Source organism: Rhodamnia argentea, chromosome 4, assembly GCF_020921035.1.
Source record: "Rhodamnia argentea isolate NSW1041297 chromosome 4, ASM2092103v1, whole genome shotgun sequence".
NCBI lineage: Eukaryota > Viridiplantae > Streptophyta > Magnoliopsida > Myrtales > Myrtaceae > Rhodamnia > Rhodamnia argentea.
The window spans coordinates 2,696,086-2,718,029 of NC_063153.1; the positions used below are offsets into that span (position 1 = coordinate 2,696,086).

Consider the following 21,944-nt stretch of genomic DNA (forward strand, 5'->3'; position numbering starts at 1 on the left):
GAATTTCCCTTTTGAGACACCGCTTCATATACCCTAAACCTTCTCTACTCGTTCACTCTCATAAATCGCACTCTCACTCCTACGAAATCCAAAAACCCAAAATCTCCACGATCAGAATCGCCCGACAACTCTCATGGCACCCAAGAATCCGTCGGCACAGAAATCCTCAACGGCTGGCTCTCGCCGCTCCGGTCGTCTAAGATCCAGAGGACGCAGAGCTTCTAACGACGCTCCAGCCCTCACCACTCAGCCGAGCGAAGCCGAACAACGGGCACAAAGCTTGATCGCTCATATGGCAAAGATTTCACGAACAGGAGTGATAGAGGAGAAACGAAGAAGATTTAGCAACGACTCTCCTCCACAATAATCCGAACCCCCGAGGAAATCGTTAGTTTGCCTGTTAATAAAAGGATAAAGCTAGCTAGGGGTCTATTGAATGTTATTAAAGGAATGCGGATTGATGGTAGGTTTGAAAATAACATTCTCGAATTTGTGAAAATGAATGGGTTCTTCAATGAAGAAGAGATGTACAAATTCTCCGAGATGCTCACTAAGACAGAAATAGGGTTAGCTACCGGAGTAGGAACCGAGCTACGGAAGAGTAGTCCCTCCGGAAAGGGAAAAAAAAAGGTTGGAGAACTCGAAGAGATTGAGCGAGGAAGTGCTCGAAAGGAGGATGTAAAAGAGGAAGAAATTTCGGTGACAGAACATCCGAGGGATGATGATGATGAACTGATTCATTCTTTCTTCAAGCCTGTACCAATGAAGTTTTTGGCTGGTGAAGAAGAGGTAGACAGGTTGTTCGGATCGAAAGAACATGAACAGTGCTACAAGGCACTACTTACTAGAGGCATTATACCTAACTGACCTGTTGACTCTGACTTCTTTGAGAGGAATATCTGCAGATCCTCTATCCCCTCACTAACTTGCATCTCCACAATTTCTGCTCCTTGACTACACCAACCTATAGTGAATTGATTGCCTATTTATACTCAAACTTCACAATGATAGACAGAAATGCAATTCAATTTTCTTATAGGGAGCAGAACATCATTCTAAGTGTTGAAGACCTGGCGGACATTCTTCAGATCGAGCTATTCAACTTTACAAAAATCCATGTTTCGGATGAAGATGCCTACAAGGAGCCGTCTGGCAACCCCGATCTTTCAAGAGCCAACAAGCCACATGTTGAGCATCACCACTTCCCTCCGAGAACCATTGTTCCGCATAAGGTGGTTATCAATTGCCTAAGACCAAAGGGTTCCTCAAAAACATATGTCTCAAGGTATGAGGCAAAGCTTATCCGGGTCATTCTGAATGGAAAACCCTTCTCTCTACCTCATCTAATCTTTACGCACATGAGGAGAGCAATAAAGAAGAATAAGGGTCGGTTGCCCTATGGATCCCCGATAAGCGGAATCTTTGAGTACCCGAGGATAGTGGTACCCTTGGAACTCGGATCCATAGAGCTTCATCAAGGAAGTGTGGGTGAGACAATGCTCGGAAAGATGGGTTACATATTTGAAAATGGAAGCTAGAGGGATAGAAAGAAGAAATTGATCCCCATAGATCTTCCTCGGAAGGAGGCTGCTGTTGAAACTCCACAAAACAAATCTTCAAAACCATCCTAAGAATCCACTCGAAAGAGAAGGTCCAAGATGATTGCTCACAAATCAACCAGACCTAGCAGCAAAAGAAGAAAGCTTGCTAAGGTGATGCTTGATAGAATTGCAAAGGAGCACATCTCGGACAACTCAACAACAAATGATACAAAACTAGAAGAGCTGATCCAAACGATCATTAGATCAATATATGAGGAAGAGACTGCCATTCAACTGGAGCAGCGGGAAAAAGATAAAAAGGACACAGAAGAAAGAGGAGATACAACAAGAGAAGAAACATTTTCTCGTCCTAGAACAGGAAATGAGACAGAGGGGCCACTTCCAAGAGAAGGATCGTTTGAGAGGGAGTAAGCTGAAACGTAAACCAATGCTACTGAAATAGCAAATCTCCCAGATAGATCTGCTTCATCATCTAAGCACCATGCAAGGACTCGTGGGGAGTCAACAAATATAGGCACTCGGATCGATGAGACAGACATTACCTCGGACCTTCTCGGGGAAATAGCACAGAGGCAATAAGAAATGGACCAAAAATGGTCGGACCTTTGGACCTCTTTGCGCTCAGAAGTTGAAGGCCCGAGCACAAAGGTAGATGCTGAGGTTACAAAGATTTAGAAAACTGTCCATGATCATTTAGAATCTCGGTTGGGCTTTTTGGACAACAGGATCCTCACTCTAAAGAAGGATCTAGATCTCAAGCTAAATCAGCTATCCAAGTTTGTCTTAGTTCAATTACCTGGGGACCAAGCCTTCACTTCAGATCAAGCCCCACTATCTTCTCATCCAAACCAAACACCAAAACCTTAAAGCGTTTTTACACCATTTCATGTTTGGATATGTACTCCGAATCTTACTTTGAATTATGTTCTTCTCTTTTATGATTGAATGATTCACCATTTGAATGCAAGCATGTTTGATTGAATTACTCATTATTTTCTGATTGCAAGCATGTTTGATTTCAGTATACTGCATAGATGACCCGAATAGGCATTGAATTTAGGGGGAGCAACATTTTATCACTATCTGACGATGCGGGTTACACCCTCTTGCTGATGACAAAAAGGGAGAGAATGGTATATAATTGAGATATAAATATAATTTATGTGCGAACGAAGAGATATAGTTGTGATGTGATATGTACAAGCAAAATATGATTCGAAAATTGCATGAATGAATCGTGTGAAATCAATCTGTGATATGCTTGCGTATTCTGGCAAGAATCCTTCAAATACAAGATTTCGGGTTAAACATGTTCTGCGGAATACAAAAGCATGATCTGTAGAAACATCATCCGAGTATGAACATCTTCTCCTAAGCGGAGCGGGTGAACAAGTTCCACTCTTTCCACTCTTTCAAAATTACATAGTTGAAAGCTTTGACTAAGCGGGACAAGTTCTGAGCATCCGACAATGTGTGATACTGCGAGGAGTAACAACCTTCTTACTTGCTCGTATTTGAAACCGTTTCACATCTCAATAAGTACATGCACTTAGAATACAAACTTATTGATTGAGATAGCACAAGTTCCGAGATTGCTCATCATAGTATATAAATGCACTCTTTTTCAGAACTTAATCTTGCTAAAAGTACAGGAACAAATCGCTAAAATTATTCCTTAGCAAGACTCTCACTAGAGTAACTTTGCTAAAGTTGCTCACTTTTTTTTTAAAAACTCAATTATTCATTAGTATAGTGGATCGTTTTGTCATCATCAAAAAGGGGGAGATTGTTGAGAAAAATCCCTAGACGGTTTTGATATTGACAAAACAATCCAAGTACTCTTGTGTTTTGAGATAATGCCGTGATTTACTTGTTTTGCAGATTATCCTTTAGTGCGGGGAAGCACGAGATTGAATCTGCCAAAAGGATTTGGCTCAGATGTTGTTTCCGAGAGTCTCGGATGCTGGTTCGAGCTCGGATGTTGAGTGAGGATAGCTAAGACGTTAGAATGACGCTCAAGCTCTGAAAGGAGTACTTCACAAGTAGTAATCAGAACCTCAAGAGGAATGCAAATTGAACTTAAGTGATGCATATCAACGGACACCATCGAGCTAGATCATTCTTGAAGATTCTCGGTGATCGAGATCAATCAAGGATGCGGAAGCAAGAAGACAAACAAAGACTTTCCAAATGGAAGAAACCATCTATGGAAATCTGGGATCATAATTGTATGGGTGATTTGATCCAAGCGGGGAAGACTTTCCTTTAGCGATCCCCAATGGCTAAGAGATCTTTTTTTGGCAAAACATCTCGTCCAAAAGGTTAGATTTAGAGAGATCTCTTCTGGATGCCTTGCAACGGCTAGATTAGAGGCAGAAGAGTATAAAAGACATCTCAAAGACGAAGGGAAACAAGAGATCGGCATAAAGAGGGAAAAGTGTTCATAATTCCTAGATAGAGTGTACTTCATTTCAAACACACTTCTTGATTCATCCATTATAATTGTGAGGAGGTGTACACAAGAGTGTTGAGCTTTAGGTGTGAATTCCTGCGTGTCAAGGAGATCACCGATCCGTAACCTCCGAGCAGCTTACTAGTGGAATCCGGACGATTGGGTGTCAGCCGAAGAAGTGGACGTAGGCTTAACCAAAGCCGAACCACTATAATCCCTCCGTGCAGTTTTCCTTATCTCTTACTCTGATTACTCTAAATATTTTGTGATAGCTAAATTGTACACAAATAGTACGCATCGATCCCACTACATATCCCGTATTAATTGAATTGCTTGATCATCCGAGATCTCTGTTTTACGCCGTGTGATCCGAATTCCGCAATAAAATTTTAAAATCACACTTTATCACCTATTCAACCCCCTCTAAGTGAAATCACTAGCCACCAACACTTAGTTCGAATTAATTTGATCATTTGAGCTTTGAACAATTCAAAAATCATTCTTGGGTCGAATTTTGGATTTGGGGTTTTTGTACTAAATCAAACCATTTAATCCCCAAAAAACCTTTCTTAGATGGAAAACATGTTGTAGAACCTAATTCCAGCTTCAATTTGATGAAAAAAGGTTAATTTGGGAGTCAATTTAACAAAGCTAGTGAAATCGGGTTGGCCGGGTCCGACCTAGTATTGTTCATTATCTTCCATCTTTAGCCTCTTACATGCCCAGCCGACCCTCAAGCTTAAATCAACCAAATTGGTTGCCCGATCAAGTATAATTGATGACACAATCACTTGAGCTTTGTAGCCAACTCATTACCGATTCTAATGAGCCCCCTTTCGCTGCGTTTCATCACCCGAGGCAAGGTGTCTAGTCCCATCTCCACCGCCGTATGGAGCTACACGTTTAACACCCGAGCCGGTTGAATCCATACCAAATCCACACTTGATTCGCACGACCCATGCCATATACCCCTCCCTACCTCATTCCGTAACGTTTCCATCATCCTTTAGCATTACGTGGACGCGCCATTTGCACAAAAATCATACGAAGAAGAGTGACTTGGCCTCGGGTACAAGAGAAAAGGACAAAAAGGGCCGTTAGAGGGAATATTGGGGCTAGCGTGCTCGTACATAGGACGAGCGCGCTCACAAGGCCATGGGATGTCTTCTATAAGAGGTAAGAGACGTCACAGAGCCAAGGGTTCAGTGAATTTCATCAAATTTGAGAGAAAAAGAGGCGACCATGGCTGGTGTTTGAGGGTTCTGGAGTTGGTGACGAAGCGTTTTTAGAAGAGGATACCGAGCGGGCCGAGGGGGTTTTGGAGCAAAAACACCCCCATTTCATCTTCACCAACACCCCTAGCCTTCTAACATGCCATCACTGACCGCTTGTCGTCACCAGAGCTGCCCGAAAAGGTAATGCAAACACCCCTTCGCGACCAACTCTTTACCGGTTTGGAGCATTTTGCCCGGTTTAGTCCCGTTTGACCTTTGGGTCAAACGGGGCCAAACCAACCTATTCTATACATGTTTCCATGCTTATTACATCCTATTTAAATGATGATGTGCTTTTTTTTTGCTTGAAATGCCCCGGATTAATGTCTTTTGTGTTGCATGCCATGTTTTTTGCGAAATGTCCGTCATCATTTGAGTACCCTACTTTGAACTCCTTTTCAAGGCTTTCCCGTGCTTTCTTTTGGCTGTTCTTGGATGTGTTATGTTCTGCGTGTGTAATTATTTGTGTTGATATGAAGTTTCGTTACTAATAATGTGTGAATGCCGAGGTATGGAGGCACGAACTTGCCAGGCCGAGCTGGTCTTTGCCCTATTTCGTGACCAAAGCGGTTCGCCTCCCTCACTTTGAAGTCATTTTTCTCTTTGGTCTCACATGCTTTTGGTGTGATTCTTGTTTTACATTACTCCTCATTTATAGCTCTTTCTATTGATATATTATTTGCCCTCCGATTATAATCGAGGTGTGAGTTATGATCCTCCAAAATCACCCCTGCGAATTGAGTTTATCCGGACATAAATTTTTGTGTTGGGAACTTTTGTCAACTCAAACCCCTGACTTTTGCGGAGGTTTTCTTGCTGGTCGGGCATGTATTAAGGGTCATTTTCAGTTCATATTGTTCCTGGTACATAGCTCTTAGCGATGATATGTGGCTCGATCGTTGGTTCTAAATATGAAGTGAGATGTGGGAGCCTGAATACCCCATGTTGATCTGATTATGCTTTGAAAACAGCTCAAACCCCCGACTTTTGGGGCATTTTTCTCATTCGTCTTACAAGCTTTAAGTGTCATTTTGGTTTTACATTATTCTTCATACGTAGATCTTTGCATTGATAAATAGTTCTTGTGCTGGTTATGATCGTAGTGCAAAAAAATCAGTCACGAACATGCCTCTGTAAACCATTGTGACATTCTGAATTCCGACCCCATTTCGAAGCTTATGAATGAATAAAATGCTTATCGATGTATTATAGTGATCTTGCTCGGAATTGATCTCTCTTGAGTCAACTGACCAAAATGGAATGACTAACTATGATCTAAGTACGTGGACTAAAGGACTCGACCGCGGATTAGTACCTTGACCATAAGGATTGTCGAGGGAATATTTTGGGCTATCACGGGCCGATCTAAGATTTGTTTAGAACAATTTGCTAGTATAATTTGTGAATTAACCCGAACCGATTTTCGACGATCGCATCCTTGGAACTAGCAATTTACCCTCACAATTACATGATAATCAAGGTCGCCATGGTTCGAATAACTCTTAAACGTGATGCTACTCACGGGTCGATATGCGTAACTCCTAAGAGTCACCCGTTAGTTTGAGATGCACTGGATTATTAATCGGTTGATTTTGAGCATGAATTGGACTTCGAAACTTGAGGCCGGATATTTAACGATCCCAATGTTATTAAATTGGACGTCGCATCATCATGTACGGTTAAGATTGAGCCACGCCTCACATGAATTTGGAAAAGTGAAATCTTGGACTGCATAATGGAATTTACCTTTTTACCCTTGAGTTAACATTCAATCCTTTAGAAATGGTGGGGGGGCATTTCGGTCTTTTGACTTTTTCCCCTCTTTGGCGGAAATATCCAAAGACAATATGGTCCAAGAGTAGTCTTCCTTTATTGAAGCAATTTTGGCATGTGTTTTTGATGCCCCAAATCCCACCAACCACTATCACTATTCATATTGTCACCTCACACCCTTCTTGTCATGAAACCCCACAAACAACTCCCACTCATCTTTTCCCTCCTCTTCATCTCCTCCATTTGAAACTCTCTCTCTCCCTCATTTTCGCTCTCTCTCTCTCTCTAGATCTCCCCCTCGATTTTCTCTCTCGGTTGAGCCCAAGAAAACCGACACTCCTTTCCTCTCCCCCTTGCTTGCTCGACCAAGGAAGCTTCAAGCCAACGCTACCACCTTAGCCCCTCTTGAACCGCTTGTTAAACCATGAGCTTGGAGGCCATCCTTGCCCAGCTTACTTAGTCCTTTTGGAAAGTGAGCTGCCCTTAAACTTGTCTTAGCTTGTTAGGGAACCAAAGGTGGACATCATAGGTAGATTTGAAGGAGTTTTGTCGACTAAAACTTGGTGTTTCTCCCTTTGAATCGAACCAGTTCACTCTTGCACAGTTCTGGTCGTGAGGTGTTGCTGCCATTTCCTTGGGTTTCTCTTGCTCAAATCAAGGGTAAGTTGTTCTTAAACCTAACTTAGGACTATAGGCTACTAAGGAGCATGTTAGATGGTGATTTTGTTAGGTTGAGAGGCTGATTTTGGGCGTGTAATGAGGAGCCGAACCCGCCATGAGGAAATCGAATGGATTTATGTGTGCTAGAGACTAAAGTGGGTAACCATGACTGATTTGGGATCATATATTTGGTTTGGTATATTTGATAGAGGGCCGAGTAATTATTTTCGACATATGAGTATGCTTAAATGCCCATTATTATGCAATGGTAGTCATGAACAAAATTGATAACATGATATTGCTCGTGAAGATACCATAGTGGCTGATTGAACCCCTAATGTTTGGTTGGGCTAGTTGTTGTGCTATTTTGCTCTAGCGTGAAGGTTTGATCCCTAAGACTATTCGGACATCATGTGGTGATTTTCACGAACCCATTATTGAAAGTTTGGCTTAATTCCATGATACTCGATTATGAAATTTTAAAATGTAGGACGACCGAGTCTTGGGTGTGAAATCCAATTTGTGTGCCTTGATTGTGGAAATGTGCAATTTATTGCTTTTTGGCTCTCAAATGGATGAGTCGTAAGTTGTTATGTATGTGATATCCCGATGCGTTAAATGCGGGATTTGAAATTTATCTTGATGCGTACTAACGCGGGATGTGACCCGATGCGTACTAACGCTGGTCCGGCATAAGGCGTACTAACGTGGGTCTAAGAAGGGTATAGTGACTCGAGGCGTAGTAACGTGGGTGCACTATTTTATTAAGCCCGAGGCATTAATACGCGGGCCCGATCGCTGGAAATATTTTATTAAGCATGCGGTGTTAATACACGAATCGATTCTTTGGGAATTTGAGTCATATTGAGTCTATTACTACTGTATAATCGATGCAATATCCAATGCCTAAGTGTGAAGCATAATCCTAGCATATTAATTGAAGGTTGATTGGAAGCTTGTGCAATGCCAATTTATCCTTATATTCTGATTGTGGTGTCGATCGTCTAGTGATTACTTCTGTTTGATTTTCGTGTGTTATAAATTGCTTAAAGGTACTATTGGCCTAGCTTAGGTTTAGGTTCGACTTGCTAAAATAAAATCTCACCCCGTCGTGGGTGCAACTTTTTAGACCCAAGACCTTGAGTATGCCGCCAAAGTGTTTTGGGGTGCCGATGGACTTTATGACCTCGGTTGCCAAGTATCCCGTGGATGAGGATAAGGTCTTTAGTAGGAAAGGGAGTATAGTGTAGGTCGACAAGGGAGACGATGAATGGAAACCCCACTATTTCGAGGCGTGGTTCTATCAAGATGGCGATACAACTTTTGGACCTCTTAGGAGTTTTAACATACCCCGTAGTGTGATTCCTGGTTGGTGCAACCCCACTCCTCCCGATGGTGAAGTATTCCACCCCGAAGCCAAGCCCGAATGTAGCTAACCGAAACCCCGAGAGCCTGGTTAAGACATGCAAGTTGTGGAGCCTTCCGATGCCGATGTCGAGTCCGGAGAATCTTCCGAGTCCGAGCTGGAACCGGAGAATGAGTTGAATGCCCCATTGGACCCTAAGCCTGAACCGAAGATGAAGGACGAGTCCGATGCACCCATGGATTCGGAATCCGACCGGGAGGAGGAGGCGGATGTTCCCGAAGACTTGGAGTCAGATGCTTCTGCAGACTATCACCCCATGGCTGATGAGGATTTATCCAACGGCAGTGAGCCCGACCTTTAGGTGTAGTTGTGCCTCCTAACCTTTTGGACACCTTGTAGGATAGGTGTTGTGTGATGTTGGAACGCTCCTTTTTGCTTAGATTGACTACCTCTCTCGAAACGTGAAAATCTGCAAAAGAGTTGTGTTGCAAAAAGAAATTGTCATTTAATTGCAAGATGGATTTCTTAAGAAATATCTAAACATTTAATCAATGAAAAAGATACTATCAACACGACACTAAGGCTCCGTTCATTTCACGGAAAATTAGTTATTTTTCGAAATATTTTTCAAGAAGTCATTTTCTAAGAAAATGATAATATTTTTCAATGTTTGGTTGAAACTTACAAATCAAATGAAAAATATTTTCCACTATTCAGTATGGAAAATTGATTTGATTTTCCTCGGTGCAATCATTTTAATAATTTTTTATTTTTATTTTTATTTTTAAATTTAAAAAGAATTTGAATTTGAATTTTCTCTTCTTCTTTTTTTTACGTTCTTCTTTAGCTTCGAGCATGGCAACATTCGAGCGTCGCCGATTTGCGAGGCTCGAGCCTCACTTCTTGCCCTCCGGAGATGCCTTAGTGTCGACGATCTACGTCGACCAAGCCTCGTAGCCCTTAGGTGATGTTCGAGCTCGTTGCCCTTTGGCGACAGCTCAAGCATCGCCATTCTAGCGAGGCTCGAGCCTCTCCGCCCTTATGAGACATTTAAGCTTGCATCCCTTTGGCGACGCCCGACGAGGCTCCAGCTTGTGGCCCTTTGGTGACGCTCAACCTTGCCTATGGCCGGTGAAGATCGGCAACCGGCCGAAGAAGAAGAAAAAAGAAAAAAGAATTTAAAAATTGAATTTGAAAAATAAATAAATAAAATGAGCGGTGAAAGAAAAATAAGGGAAAATGATTTTTCATTTAAAAAAAAGAAATCATTTTTCTCATTTTTGAAGGTGTTTTTTAGGAAAATATTTTCTTTGACTCATTTATTTTTTTGTAAAACAAATGTAGAAAAATTTTAAAAATAATTTTTTAAAAGTTATTTTTCGCAAAATAAATGAAGTCTAAATGTCCATGTACACTTGTAAAGAGAATAGTATTTTTAGATGTGAACTTTCCTTTTGTTCTTTTTTGTGTGTGGGTAAAGTGGAGCAAAAGGAAGATACTTCACAAGTCCTCTTAGTGCCTCTCTACTTTCTCTTATCAAAGCGATCAAGACCCGAAACTCCCTGTTGCGGGCTCACGGGCTTTTGTCACGAACCGGCACATTTTTGGCCAGGAAATAGCCCGTGTGGCGCTTGGCGAATCAGTCACACTAGGCCAGCCTTGTTTCTCTTATTGTCCTATAGAACAGTTAGGCAAATAACTTTCCCGCATCAAATTATATCACGTGTAGCTTAGCTCGGGCATCTATTATATCGATTGAGTAGATTACTTTAGGCATCACAACCGGTTTCGGCTTGTCGTGGTCTCATCATGAGAGCGGCATCAACTTTCAACCGGTTTGTACACGGGAGGCCAATCCCGCTTTCAGAGCTCCTAAGGGATGTATTCTTTCTATCCTAGAACTCCTAGCACATACCGCCCTAGCACCACTCCCATGGACCTAGTTGCTTCTTCCCCTCTGCATCACTCACTCACCATGATGACACTAACAAGCTCCACTTCAAGGTTATACGAGTGTAGGAGGACATGAGGACACAAGTCTTCCACCCGCTACATCGTACATTTCAAGATGGGGACACAAAACAATAAGTCTGCGCCATTCTCCCCCACCGAATTTTGCAACGCCCCTGCTGCGAGTTGTTTTGTCGCTTCATTGTGCCTTTTTCCTAACATCAATGCCGCTTTAGGGTCTTACATGGATGGTAGGCGCGCGCTTGCCCAAGAGAACAACTTTATATTTATATATAACAAAGGTCTTTTGGGCTTTCTTCGATGAATTGCACTTTTTTAGGTGTGACAGTTTTGGCCGATTGCGCTTTTTTGGCACCACCCTCTTTTGGTTATTTGAACATTTTAAGTGTGACAATTTTGGCCAACCGCGCTTTTTGACGGCACCCTTTTTGCCCTACTAAGCACTTCTTAGTATTAGGTAACCAATGGAGATTTTTCCTTGTGTGAAAATGTGATAGAGGACCCATATTAAGATTCGGCAAATTGGTCAAGGAATGTTATCCCATTTCAATTATGAATCGGATTCTTGTTGTGCCCCCATTGGCATCCTAGAAGCAAGTCGAGAACCACACTTTGTCCAAGCCACTTTTGCTCCGGCAATTCACTCTCTGCACTCATAGGACTAGGTGGACCACAGATTTTCTCCGATTCACGCACATATTGGAGGGATCCTTGCTTTGATACCACTTGTCATGGGCTGGCACTTTCCTGGCCGGGGAATAGCTTGTGCAACATTTGGTGAGTTGTTCACACGCAGGCTAGCTTTGTTTCTCTTGTTGTCCCATAAAATACTTAAGCGAATAATTTTCCCCGTATCGCAACATACCACGCCCAACTTAGCTTGGGCATCTATTTTATCGAACGAGCAGACTACTTTAAGCACCACAACTGGTTTTGGTTTATCATGGCCTCATCGGGAGAGCGGCACTAGCTGTTGACCACTTTGTCCACGAGAGACCAACCCGTCTTTAGAGCTAAGGATGTATTCTTTCTATTCGAGAACTCCTACCGAAAACCACCCTGACACCACTCTCACGAATCCACTTGCTTCTTCCTCTATGCATAGCTTACTCACCTTGATGACACCAACAAGCTTCACTTCAAGGTTGTACGAGTGTGGAAGGACACGGGAATACGAGTCTTCTATCCGCTGCATCGTACATTTGTACCGGATGGGACACGGAACAACTAGTCCTTGTCATTTACTGAGACAATTGGAGAAGACGATGGAAAGGCGAGAAAGGTCTAGAGGGATGATTCCGCCCCTCACTACAGGTCGGGAGGAAGCCGGTCACCATCGGCCTCCTCACCACCAACACACTAGCTTACTTGAGGCGCGGCGTGCTTGATTCGGTTCTCCCTTCCATCCATCAAGTCCCGTTCAATCCTCAGCTCATTCTCAAGGTTTGTCCCAGGTTCCGTATCCGTACGCTTTAATCAAAAGTTAGATCGAGCTTTCGTCTGTCAATTCATGGTTGGTATGGCTCTTATTTCCACTTTGATCTTTCAAACTTTGATTGTGGTTGCGTTCTGTGAAATGTGATGTTGTTCTCCTGAAGAATTCGGCATTTGTTCTCATTAGGTGGGAAATGCTAGCTAACCTGTGGTATCTTTTACTTTCACGAATTAACTTAAGTTCCAAAATCACATTTCGATTTTGATTAACTTGTGTGAACTTTATCAGGGTTCAGGCAGAAAGTTTCTTCTATTTATGGTGTATATAATCTGCATCTCCTTAGCTAATGGGTTCTGCTTCAGGGTTCCGTTGCCAATGGTGATTTCTGATCGGTTCTTGTTGTGTTGACTGCAAATTAGTAGGCGTTATCTTGTTTCCAAAGTCTCTCCTCTCTTAATGTTGTGAATTCAACCTGTGGTATCTTTTACTTTCATGAAGTTGTTGGATCGCTCTTCCTTTCGGATGGGTAATATGTGCTCTGGAACTGTTTCTGTAAATAATTGTTAGAGGACCTGTTATCAAAGCTTTAAAACGTGCTCACATGTGCCGTGATCTAGTGTTCTTTCAACTTTGCAGTGGTTTCAGTTCCCTCTATTTGGTCATCACTGCTGGCTGCATTAACAGCTGATGCTTATGATTCTGTTTGGTGGTCAAACTTTTATGTTCGATTTATTCCGTATTCTCACAGAATAATGCACATTTAGATTCTATTAATACTTGTTCTCTCTCATGAAGGGCTTTTATATTCCTTTAGATGTTACTTCAAGTACTTTAGTTTTTAAATTCAAGTCTCATACATCTTGGGGTTTCTCAAATAGGATTTCTGTTATGAGAGAGTGGTTTTGATTTGTTCTTCTGTGTGCTGGTCCTCCATTTGTTCGCCTCCATGTCAAGTATCATCTTGTCTCTCTATATGTAGTGATATCCGGCCTTGAGAAGATAGGGCAAGTTGGACTGTGAGCCGTCTGTACAGGATATAATGTCTTCTGTGAGCATGTCGCCTATGTCTGGTTTAATAGATCCCGCCGGGAGCGCAGTGGCTTTTGATGGGTTGACCATTAGATGAATGACCTGAAAATTAGGTATGAGAAGTTGAATCACTCGCTTCCTTGAACAGTTTGCTTCTTGTAATTGCAAACGATATATGGCTGAGCGGGCCTTTGGACAGGGATCACTTGGAACAGTCTTACAGGTGAGGCATTCTTTTAGTTCCCGGCACTAGTTTACCTATTTTCTTTTTCTTTCTTTCAAAATCTGAATTTCTATTGAACCATTTTGCTCATTTGACCTGTGATGCAGGCAAAATGCTTGGAGAGTGGTGAAACAATTGCATTTAAGAAGGTTCTACAAGACAAGTGTAAAGATGCTTTGACATAAAGAGAGTAGCCCCGCAATGCTCTGGGGTGTGATGTTCTTCATTCTTGGGTGATTGGCCTCCGAGATACATTTTTGCTGCTTTCACTTCATTATATGCTTGTCTCTGACATGCTGTCATATTGTGGAAGGGACTTCAGTTGAAAAGTTCTATGGTAAGTGCTAAATTTGCATCCACGATTTCTAATTATCGGCAATGTCCCAGGGAACTCTCGACATGAAAGTGGCAGGAAGACAAGCGATTTCTTTGAGAAATGCTAGAGCAAGAAGATTGACTAATACGAACAAGACTAGCAAATGTTGCTTTTTGTAGGAGTGATGTAGACTAATCTCGTCAAACATTGATATGGATCAATGTGTGTCATGTCAACAAGAATACAATTTACTAATATGTTGCTTATTAAACACTAACTGGGTGGACGACTGGAGGAGACTGATGCTTCAAGTTCATCCCCAGCTGCAGCTCATGCATTTTTCCACATTCTAATCCTAGAGGTACAGCAGCTCTATAACCAAAAGATTGGAGGCCAGTTCCAGGAGGCTGTCGCTTGTTCGTTCATCAACTCAGGGGTTCTAAGGACATTTCATTCGATGAAAGATGCGAAAGCTTTTTTTCGTGGGCCATGATCATACGAACGACTTCTGTGGGAACATAGACGGTACATGGGTTTGATATGGCGGAGGCCGTGGATACCACGGGTGTGGTAAGGCCGGGTGGCCGAGAAGAGATAGGGTCATTGCTGGGGAACTTGGAAAGAGTCACAGGGGTTGAGAGGAGCAGTACTTAGAAACCACTGCCAGAAAACATCATTAACAATGGTTTTCAACAAATATTCTCCACGATACAAAAAAGTCTCACGTGAGTATAGCAGATAGCAATTTTGATAGCTCTCTAAGATCTCTCAAAAGAGACAATTGGAGAAGCAAGCTGTTTTTTCTTTGAGAAAACACGAAATTGGAAGTTTATATTTTGAACAATGAGCAGAATTGTAATATATATATATATATATATATATATATATGTTAGCGAAGAACCTTTGCAAACAGATATGTTATTCTGAAAATGTCACACCTTTTCATGTCTGAAAAAATGCGACTTTTTGTATATGAAGCCGTTAAATTCCGATGCAACTCTTCATGTCGAAAAACTGCTAATTTGGACTGACACAACTCTACATGTCCTAAATTGTCAAGTTTGAAAAGTTGCAACTCTTCGTTGTCTAAAATAACTCTCCAAATTCGTAAGAATTAGCATAAAATTCAAAATTAAAAATAATAAAAATTTAACTTCAACTCCTACATAAACAATCCATTGTTTCGTTAGGGCTCAACTGTTGTTGTTATAATTTCGAAATAAAAAAAAAAATTGCTGAATAGTTCCAATTCCGAACCGCGACCGCGCAAGCGTGCTAAGTGCTCCTATATTTGTGCACCCTCGTGGAGTCTAGGTCACTTGCGCATTTTCTCTATTTAGATTATTACAATAGCCTTCTAACTTATAAAGAGCTAGGATCATTACTGGAGAACTTGGGAAGAGTCATAGGGACTGGACAGGGGTTGAGAGGATCAGTACTAGGAAACAACTAGACGATGAGGAGCTGAGCATGATAGATGAACATGTTCTCTGGGACTCTGGATCAACCTCATGAAGACAACCGGAGGTAATGATAAAACTGCTGAGCTACAACCGTACTTCAGAAACCTCTTAAAGTATGACAATTTGTACACTTTCTTGAGAGCTTCCAAATACTTGACAATTTTGCTTCAGGGAAAACGAGTTGCTGGATTTCATTATGAAAAATACTTGACATATCGAAGGAGTCGTTGGGGTTGAACATAATTGATGATAACTAATGAAAAACATCTACATCCATCATGCTAAAAGATAAAATAGGTCCTACTCTACTCATACTCGGTACTGATGTTTACATCTGACTCAGGCACAAACATATTTTGCGTCTTATAGGGGCAGGATCTTTCAGTTTGAACTGTTCTTTTTCTTGATTTGGGAAGACCCAACTCATGCCGCTGCAGCTAGCTGTTGAACTTTGACAAGAGAAAAGTAGAGCCCATTTTCTCCTTCTGCAAGTAGCTCCGAGTGAGACCCCTCCTCGACAATCCTCCCCTTGTCGAGTACTGTTATTTTATCTGACCTTTGGATTGTGGATAGGCGGTGTGCCACGACCACACAGGTCCTGCCCATCATGGTTTTCTCCAGTGCTTCCTGGATTAGTCTCTCCGATTCGCTGTCCAACGCACTCGTCGCCTCATCCAAGAGTAGTATGGTCGAGTCTTTCAAGATTGCTCTCGCGATTGCTAACCTCTGCCTTTGTCCCCCAGAGAGTTGCACCCCTCGCTCTCCACAATACGTCGAGTATCCGTCCTCCATTGAACTGTTCATTATAGACATTGAACAAGTCAATAAAAGATATCAGTTGTTTACACAGCAGAATAAAAAAAATACAATGGGCCTACAGAACAGATTCAACACACCTCACGAACTCATGGGCATTTGCAAGAGTGGCTGCTGCAATTACTTCAGAATCAGTCGCATTTTCTCTCCCGTACCTGATATTCTCGCGGATTGTTGCTGCTAAGATAGTCAGCTCTTGGCTCACCAACGCGATATGCGACCTTAATCCTCTAAGGTTGTAACTCCTGATATCTATTCCATCAACTTCAACAGTCCCATGTGTTGGGTCATAGAATCTCTCAATTAGCCTTACGATGGTGGATTTTCCTGATCCACTTTTGCCAACCAAGGCAACAATCTTCCCGGCACCAATGTGGAGGTTCATGTCCTTTAGAATCAAGTGCTGGGGTCTTGTTGGATAGAAGAAATCCACCTGCTTAAATTCTACATCTCCTCTAACCTTCTCCGAGCTGAAGTTGTCTGATTTATCAGGGTCCATTTTGCTCTTCCTATTCAATATCGCCGAGATGGCCTTTAGTGCATTTGTGCCTTTTGATAAGTCCGCCGTCATGCTTCCTGTCTCGGCTATTATTCGACCCGTGGAGACCAAGATGAAGAATGTCTGAAATACATGCTTGTACTCGATCTCTCCCCGGTACAGAAGTCTACCGCCATACCAGAAAATCGGCGCGGAATTCGCAGCTGTCAGGAATTGCGCAATGAACAACCCGCCTCCTGCAAACCAAGACTGTTTGTGGCTCACTTCCCTGGGCCCCATCTGTGTGTTCTCGTAAAGGTTCAAAATCTTTTGCTCGGAGAAAAAAGCAGTAATGACTCTGTGGTTTGCGACCGCTTCACTAGCTAATTCACTGCTCTGGTTATCATCTTAATGTAAAATGCTACGATGACTAGTGGCTGCAAAGCGGTCGCTACAAGTGCAAGTCTCCAAGACAACAAGAGGCCTAGAATCACAGCTAAAGTTGCCGCTGAGATGGCTTGAGTGAAAAAGGCTAGTTGATCACCGACCAGATTTCTTACCATCGCTGCATCTGTGGCCAATCTTGATCATAGAGCTCCGCTGTTTTTGCCTTCTTGATCAAACCATTCTATCTCGAACGTCAGGATTTTATCAAAGAGAGCCTCTCTCAATCTTTTGGTCAAATTCTCTCCCATGACCCCCAGGAAATAATGTTGAATCACATTGGTGACGAAGGCAAATATTGCTAATGCCGAGAAAGTGAAGCAATATATTCTAGTTTGAGACCTGATCTTGTGGTGATCTTCAATGACATAAACCGAAAGAAGTGCGCCCAAGCAAAAGGAGTGCACTGGCTGAACAAACCCATAAAAGATGACACCCAGGCACCCCAATACTGTTGACTTCCATTCGGGTACAGTCAAACTCACCAAGCTCCAAAAAGGTGGCGATTGGCCATGATCTTCTGGACCTGTGTTCTGTTTACTTTGCGGACTTCTTATAAGAGGATCTGTGTTCAGCTCATCGAGTAAAGTGGTCTTTCTTCTGATGGAAGCAGGTTTCTTGAAATCGACCACTTGAGAAGATGGTGCGATTCCATCACCTCCACTAGTTCTCTGAAGCTGGACCATTGTTGAGTACACACCATGCTCATTTTCCATCAGTTTCTCATGAGAACCAGATTCTACTACTTCCCCAGACTGAATAACCGCGATTAAGTGGGCATTGCTGAGAGCAGAGAGACGGTGAGCTACCACAAATGTAGTTCTTCCTATCGAAGCCACACTCAAGGCATCTTGAACAGCCTTCTCGGAATGTGAATCCAATGCACTTGTGGCTTCGTCCAGAAGCAGAATCCTCGGATCCCTCAGTAATGCCCTCGCGATTGAGATCCTCTGTTTCTGCCCTTCAGACATCTGAATTCCTAGTTGACCTACCTGTATAATGCAACAAAGTTGCCATCGTCAGCATTTTAGCTTCTCATCAGTTCTCTGTGAGGATACACACAATGAATCTTTTCCTTCAGTAGAAACAATAGTGATCATTGCAAACTGAGAGATGCTGCATTACAAATAGAATTTTAGAAGGCAAAAACACTTCTCTGCATTTACCTGGGTATCATATCCATTAGGTAGCTGGGTAATGAAGTTGTGTGCATTGGCTGCTGTTGCTGCCTTAATAATCTCTTCCGTTGTAGCGCCTTCCTTGCCCAAGAGTATGTTCTCTTTGATCGTGGTCGCAAAAAGTATGGGTTCTTGGCTCACCAAACCCATTTGACTTCGCAGCCATTTGAGCTGAAGAGTCCTTATATTGGCACCATCTAAGAGTATATCGCCCTTGACGGGGTCATAGATTCTTTCCAGCAAATTTATGATGGTCGATTTTCCCGACCCGCTTCTACCCATGAAGCCAACAGTTTGAGAGGCCATCACTCTGAGGCTGAATTTCTTTAGTACTAAAGACTCGGGTCGCGATGGATAAGCAAAGTACAGGTCTTTGAATTCCACTTCGCCACTAACGTCCGACAGTGTCATTCCCTCCTCACCAACTAAGTCGATACTGGGGACACATTCAATCATCTCGAAGATGCGAGATGCTGCAATGTTCGCCTCGGAGAAATACTTGAAATTGATCAGTGCACCTCCAAGGGCACTGCGTCAATAAGAGTCTGTCAGAAAATATCTCCCTTTGAAATTATAATACAAAGCAACATTTTCCCCTCCTGAATCATTCTTATCAGTTAGTCAACTTTTCCAGTCTTATTCAATTATGTGCCGGAACTCTTCGGTAGGATTCTCATGCTTCTCTGTCTAATTGTCAGAAAATGGATTCAAAAGCCTAGGAAAAAGGAAAAATTATGAGAGGATGAAAGGTTTCTGAACTTACAGTCCTCCGTTAGTGATGCACACTCCTGCAATAAACACGCTGCCACCTTTAAATCCCTTATCGGTGACCAATATGCTTCCATACCAACCCTGAAGTGCCCACACGGCATATGAAATGCCTATGCTGCCAATGGCCATTCCCTTGATCAACCCTTGTTTGATCCCCAGCTTCAGGACCGGTTCGAGCGAGATCTTGTAGCTCTTTGCAGTCCACTTTTCTCCCACGTAAGAGTAAACAGTCCTGATGAATGAGAGCGCCTGCTCGACTATTCTGCCAGATACAGCACTCGCCTCTTGTATCTTTTCCCCAACTCCAACCAAGAGCTTCCCGTATACCAGCCCCGGGATTATCATCACCAATAGTGCAGGGATTGCAACTATTGCCAGTCTCCAGCACAGGTACAGAGCAGCCAATTGAGCGCTGATGAACATTGTTATGTTCGCGATGAAATTCGCAATCTGTGTCAAATGGTTGCAGTTAGGTCACTCTAGGAGCAACTGCTACTTTCTTTCTCAGTGATTTACGTGAAATGATTTTGCGGAACCTTCTCATTGAGGACTCCTTGTATGGTCAGTGTGTCGACTGAAATTCTTGAGACTACTTGGGATGTCATGGGTTCCCCTCGAGTTTGGTCAAAGAAGCCCACATCTTGCCGTAGAACTGCTTGCAGATATTGCTGCCGCCGTCGGAATACTTGTCTTTCTGTTGTGCGTGCCCAGCAAAATCCCTCTACATAGAAGAAGAGGAAACAGAAAAACCATGAAAGGCCAGGTTATCGTGATCTAGTACTTCCTTATGCTTCAAATTGCAGCTCTGCTGCCAGTTTATGTCATATGCCTACATCATACACGAGCACATACAAGAGTGCAAATGCACACAGACAGCTTTTTCCTCGTACCTTTGCTATCCTTACCACACGTCAAACATTGTCGAAGCTAGACTATGGACTTCGATACATTAGCACCTCCATGTGGTGGAGAAAGAGAAAGAGAGTAAAGGTAGAGTTCAATTTCTCATACACCCTCACATGAAGATCACGAAAGAAAGGTTCTCCATTTTGTGAATAATTCATTCCAGAATATTACCTAAGAAGGAACCTGAACCCACAGCAATGGCAACGTAGAACAGGTCCAATGCGTACTGCACAATTGACAAGTTGGAAAATAATCACTTTAGCATATTCATATTCATATCAATTGTTGATTGGTGATGTACTTTCTAGTTTCTAATATGGCAAAGAGCAACCATGTACTTCTCGTTTAATATCTCCAGTAACGAGAAACATTAAGCAAGTTATTTGTTGCAGATTCTCTCACCTTGTTAACGTCTCCGGGACCAAGAGAAGCACTGGCATATCCATTCATCAAGTTGCTGAGAACTATCATCATCAAGGACAGAGTAAGTCCGTCGGCAACGCAACCTACAGTCCCAAGAGCCATCAACAACATGTCCTTCCGGTCCGAGTTCTTCAAAACCACCCTCAGTGACCCAGGCGTGGTCCCTGTCTTCCCAGGTAGTTCAGCCTTTTTTGATCCCTCATCTTCTTTCGTTCCTGGATCGAGTTCGCCCATCTCCTGCAATAGTCCTTCTATTCCTGATTACAGCTTTCAAAGCTCCCTTCAGCTTCCTTATGAATAGGCACTCGCGTGTATACTTGTGTTATATATCTCTGTGTATATATATTGGCGCCCTCAAGCTTGTTCCCTAAGTACCCACTCCAAGGCCAATACCTATTAAGGAGGAAAAGTTTCCACTACATGCATAAAAGCATGGAGTTGTTAATTGGGAAACTATCAAGAGATAGGCAAATGTGTCAAAACTTTTCAAAAGATCAAGCACCAATTTTTTTTAAAAACGATCATTTAAGTACCAAATTTTTGTGAAAAACACTCACTTCAGTACCAACTCCGGCGAGCCATGTCAGCTCAAATATTTATAAATAAAAAAAAGGCCGTGTCGGATTTCCGATAAGTCACATCACCTCAAATCGGAATTAGTACTAAAGTGATCGTTTTTAAAAAAAGTTTGCACTTAAGTAATCGTTTTGAAAATTTTGGCATTAAAATAAGCACTATATACAAGTTTTGATACTTGTGGTGTACTTTAGCCGTTTAAAATATGTGAAAGTGATCCTTGTGGATGATCTACGCTCCATTAATCCCTCCTGAAAGTCTCATTCTCCTTTTGCTTTAACAGACTAAGAAAAAGGGCATGTCCGTTCAATCTCATTTTCGTTACTTGAACATTTCTTTCCGGAGAAACCGTTGATTGTCCATCTTATCCTTCGGTCGTTAGGCTTGAGAAATTTTATGAAACAGTTGCATCGACTTAATCACCACTTTGGTGCACCATGTTGCCACTTCAGTGCTGCCGATAGTCCTTTTGGCAACATTAAACCACTTGTTCTTGCAGTGAGGCAATCCGACCGCCATATTGATTCTTTTATCCTTCAGTTCTGCGGAATAATGAGTCGAGATTCCCCGATGAAAACAATCAACGTTACGACAATTTCGGTTGCTGTGGGTGATATGTTGTTGAGAAATTTTTACTTTATGGGTCAGTTGTCGATGACATCCTCAGCTTAGGAACGGCCATTTCCGAAGCGATCATGCGTTTTCGCTATCAGACACGCCACAAGCTTGTGACAGGGCGGAGAAACCATCAGCAAACTCGGATTGTCCGGCCTTTTGTGGAGTTCCTCGGCATTAGCAACAAGAAGAGTAGTCCAAAGTGTCAAACAT

At 42.4% G+C, this 21,944-nt stretch overlaps 2 protein-coding genes across 2 annotated transcripts; both read right to left on the reverse strand.

Annotated features, from left to right (window-relative positions):
• Positions 1-15,873: 15,873 nt before the first annotated feature.
• Positions 15,874-17,118, reverse strand: LOC115751285 (putative multidrug resistance protein). The gene is made up of 2 exons (XM_030689119.2): positions 16,421-17,118; positions 15,874-16,320 (listed from the first exon to the last, which is right to left on the reverse strand). The coding sequence occupies exons 1-2, from the start codon at positions 17,116-17,118 to the stop codon at positions 15,948-15,950; spliced, it is 1,071 nt and encodes a 356-aa protein (XP_030544979.1). The 3' UTR covers positions 15,874-15,947.
• A 287-nt stretch (positions 17,119-17,405) lies between these two features.
• LOC115751286 (putative multidrug resistance protein) lies at positions 17,406-20,774 on the reverse strand. The gene is made up of 6 exons (XM_030689120.1): positions 20,520-20,774; positions 20,289-20,343; positions 19,748-19,932; positions 19,204-19,661; positions 18,429-18,969; positions 17,406-18,254 (listed from the first exon to the last, which is right to left on the reverse strand). The coding sequence occupies exons 1-6, from the start codon at positions 20,772-20,774 to the stop codon at positions 17,406-17,408; spliced, it is 2,343 nt and encodes a 780-aa protein (XP_030544980.1).
• Between the last annotated feature and the right edge of the window lie 1,170 nt (positions 20,775-21,944).

Bases quoted from the DNA above. Each gene is read 5' to 3' on its own strand.
- LOC115751285 (XM_030689119.2), bottom strand. From the start codon at position 17,118: ATGGGGCCCAGGGAAGTGAGCCACAAACAGTCTTGGTTTGCAGGAGGC. The intron at 16,321-16,420 runs GTGTGTTGAATC...TATAATGAACAG, and splicing joins AATGCCCATGAGTTCGTGAG to TTCAATGGAGGACGGATACT.
- LOC115751286 (XM_030689120.1), bottom strand. From the start codon at position 20,774: ATGGGCGAACTCGATCCAGGAACGAAAGAAGATGAGGGATCAAAAAAG. The intron at 19,933-20,288 runs GTAATATTCTGG...TCTTCTATGTAG, and splicing joins GGGTTCAGGTTCCTTCTTAG to AGGGATTTTGCTGGGCACGC. The intron at 18,970-19,203 runs GTAAGTTCAGAA...TTATTGACGCAG, and splicing joins TGCATCACTAACGGAGGACT to TGCCCTTGGAGGTGCACTGA.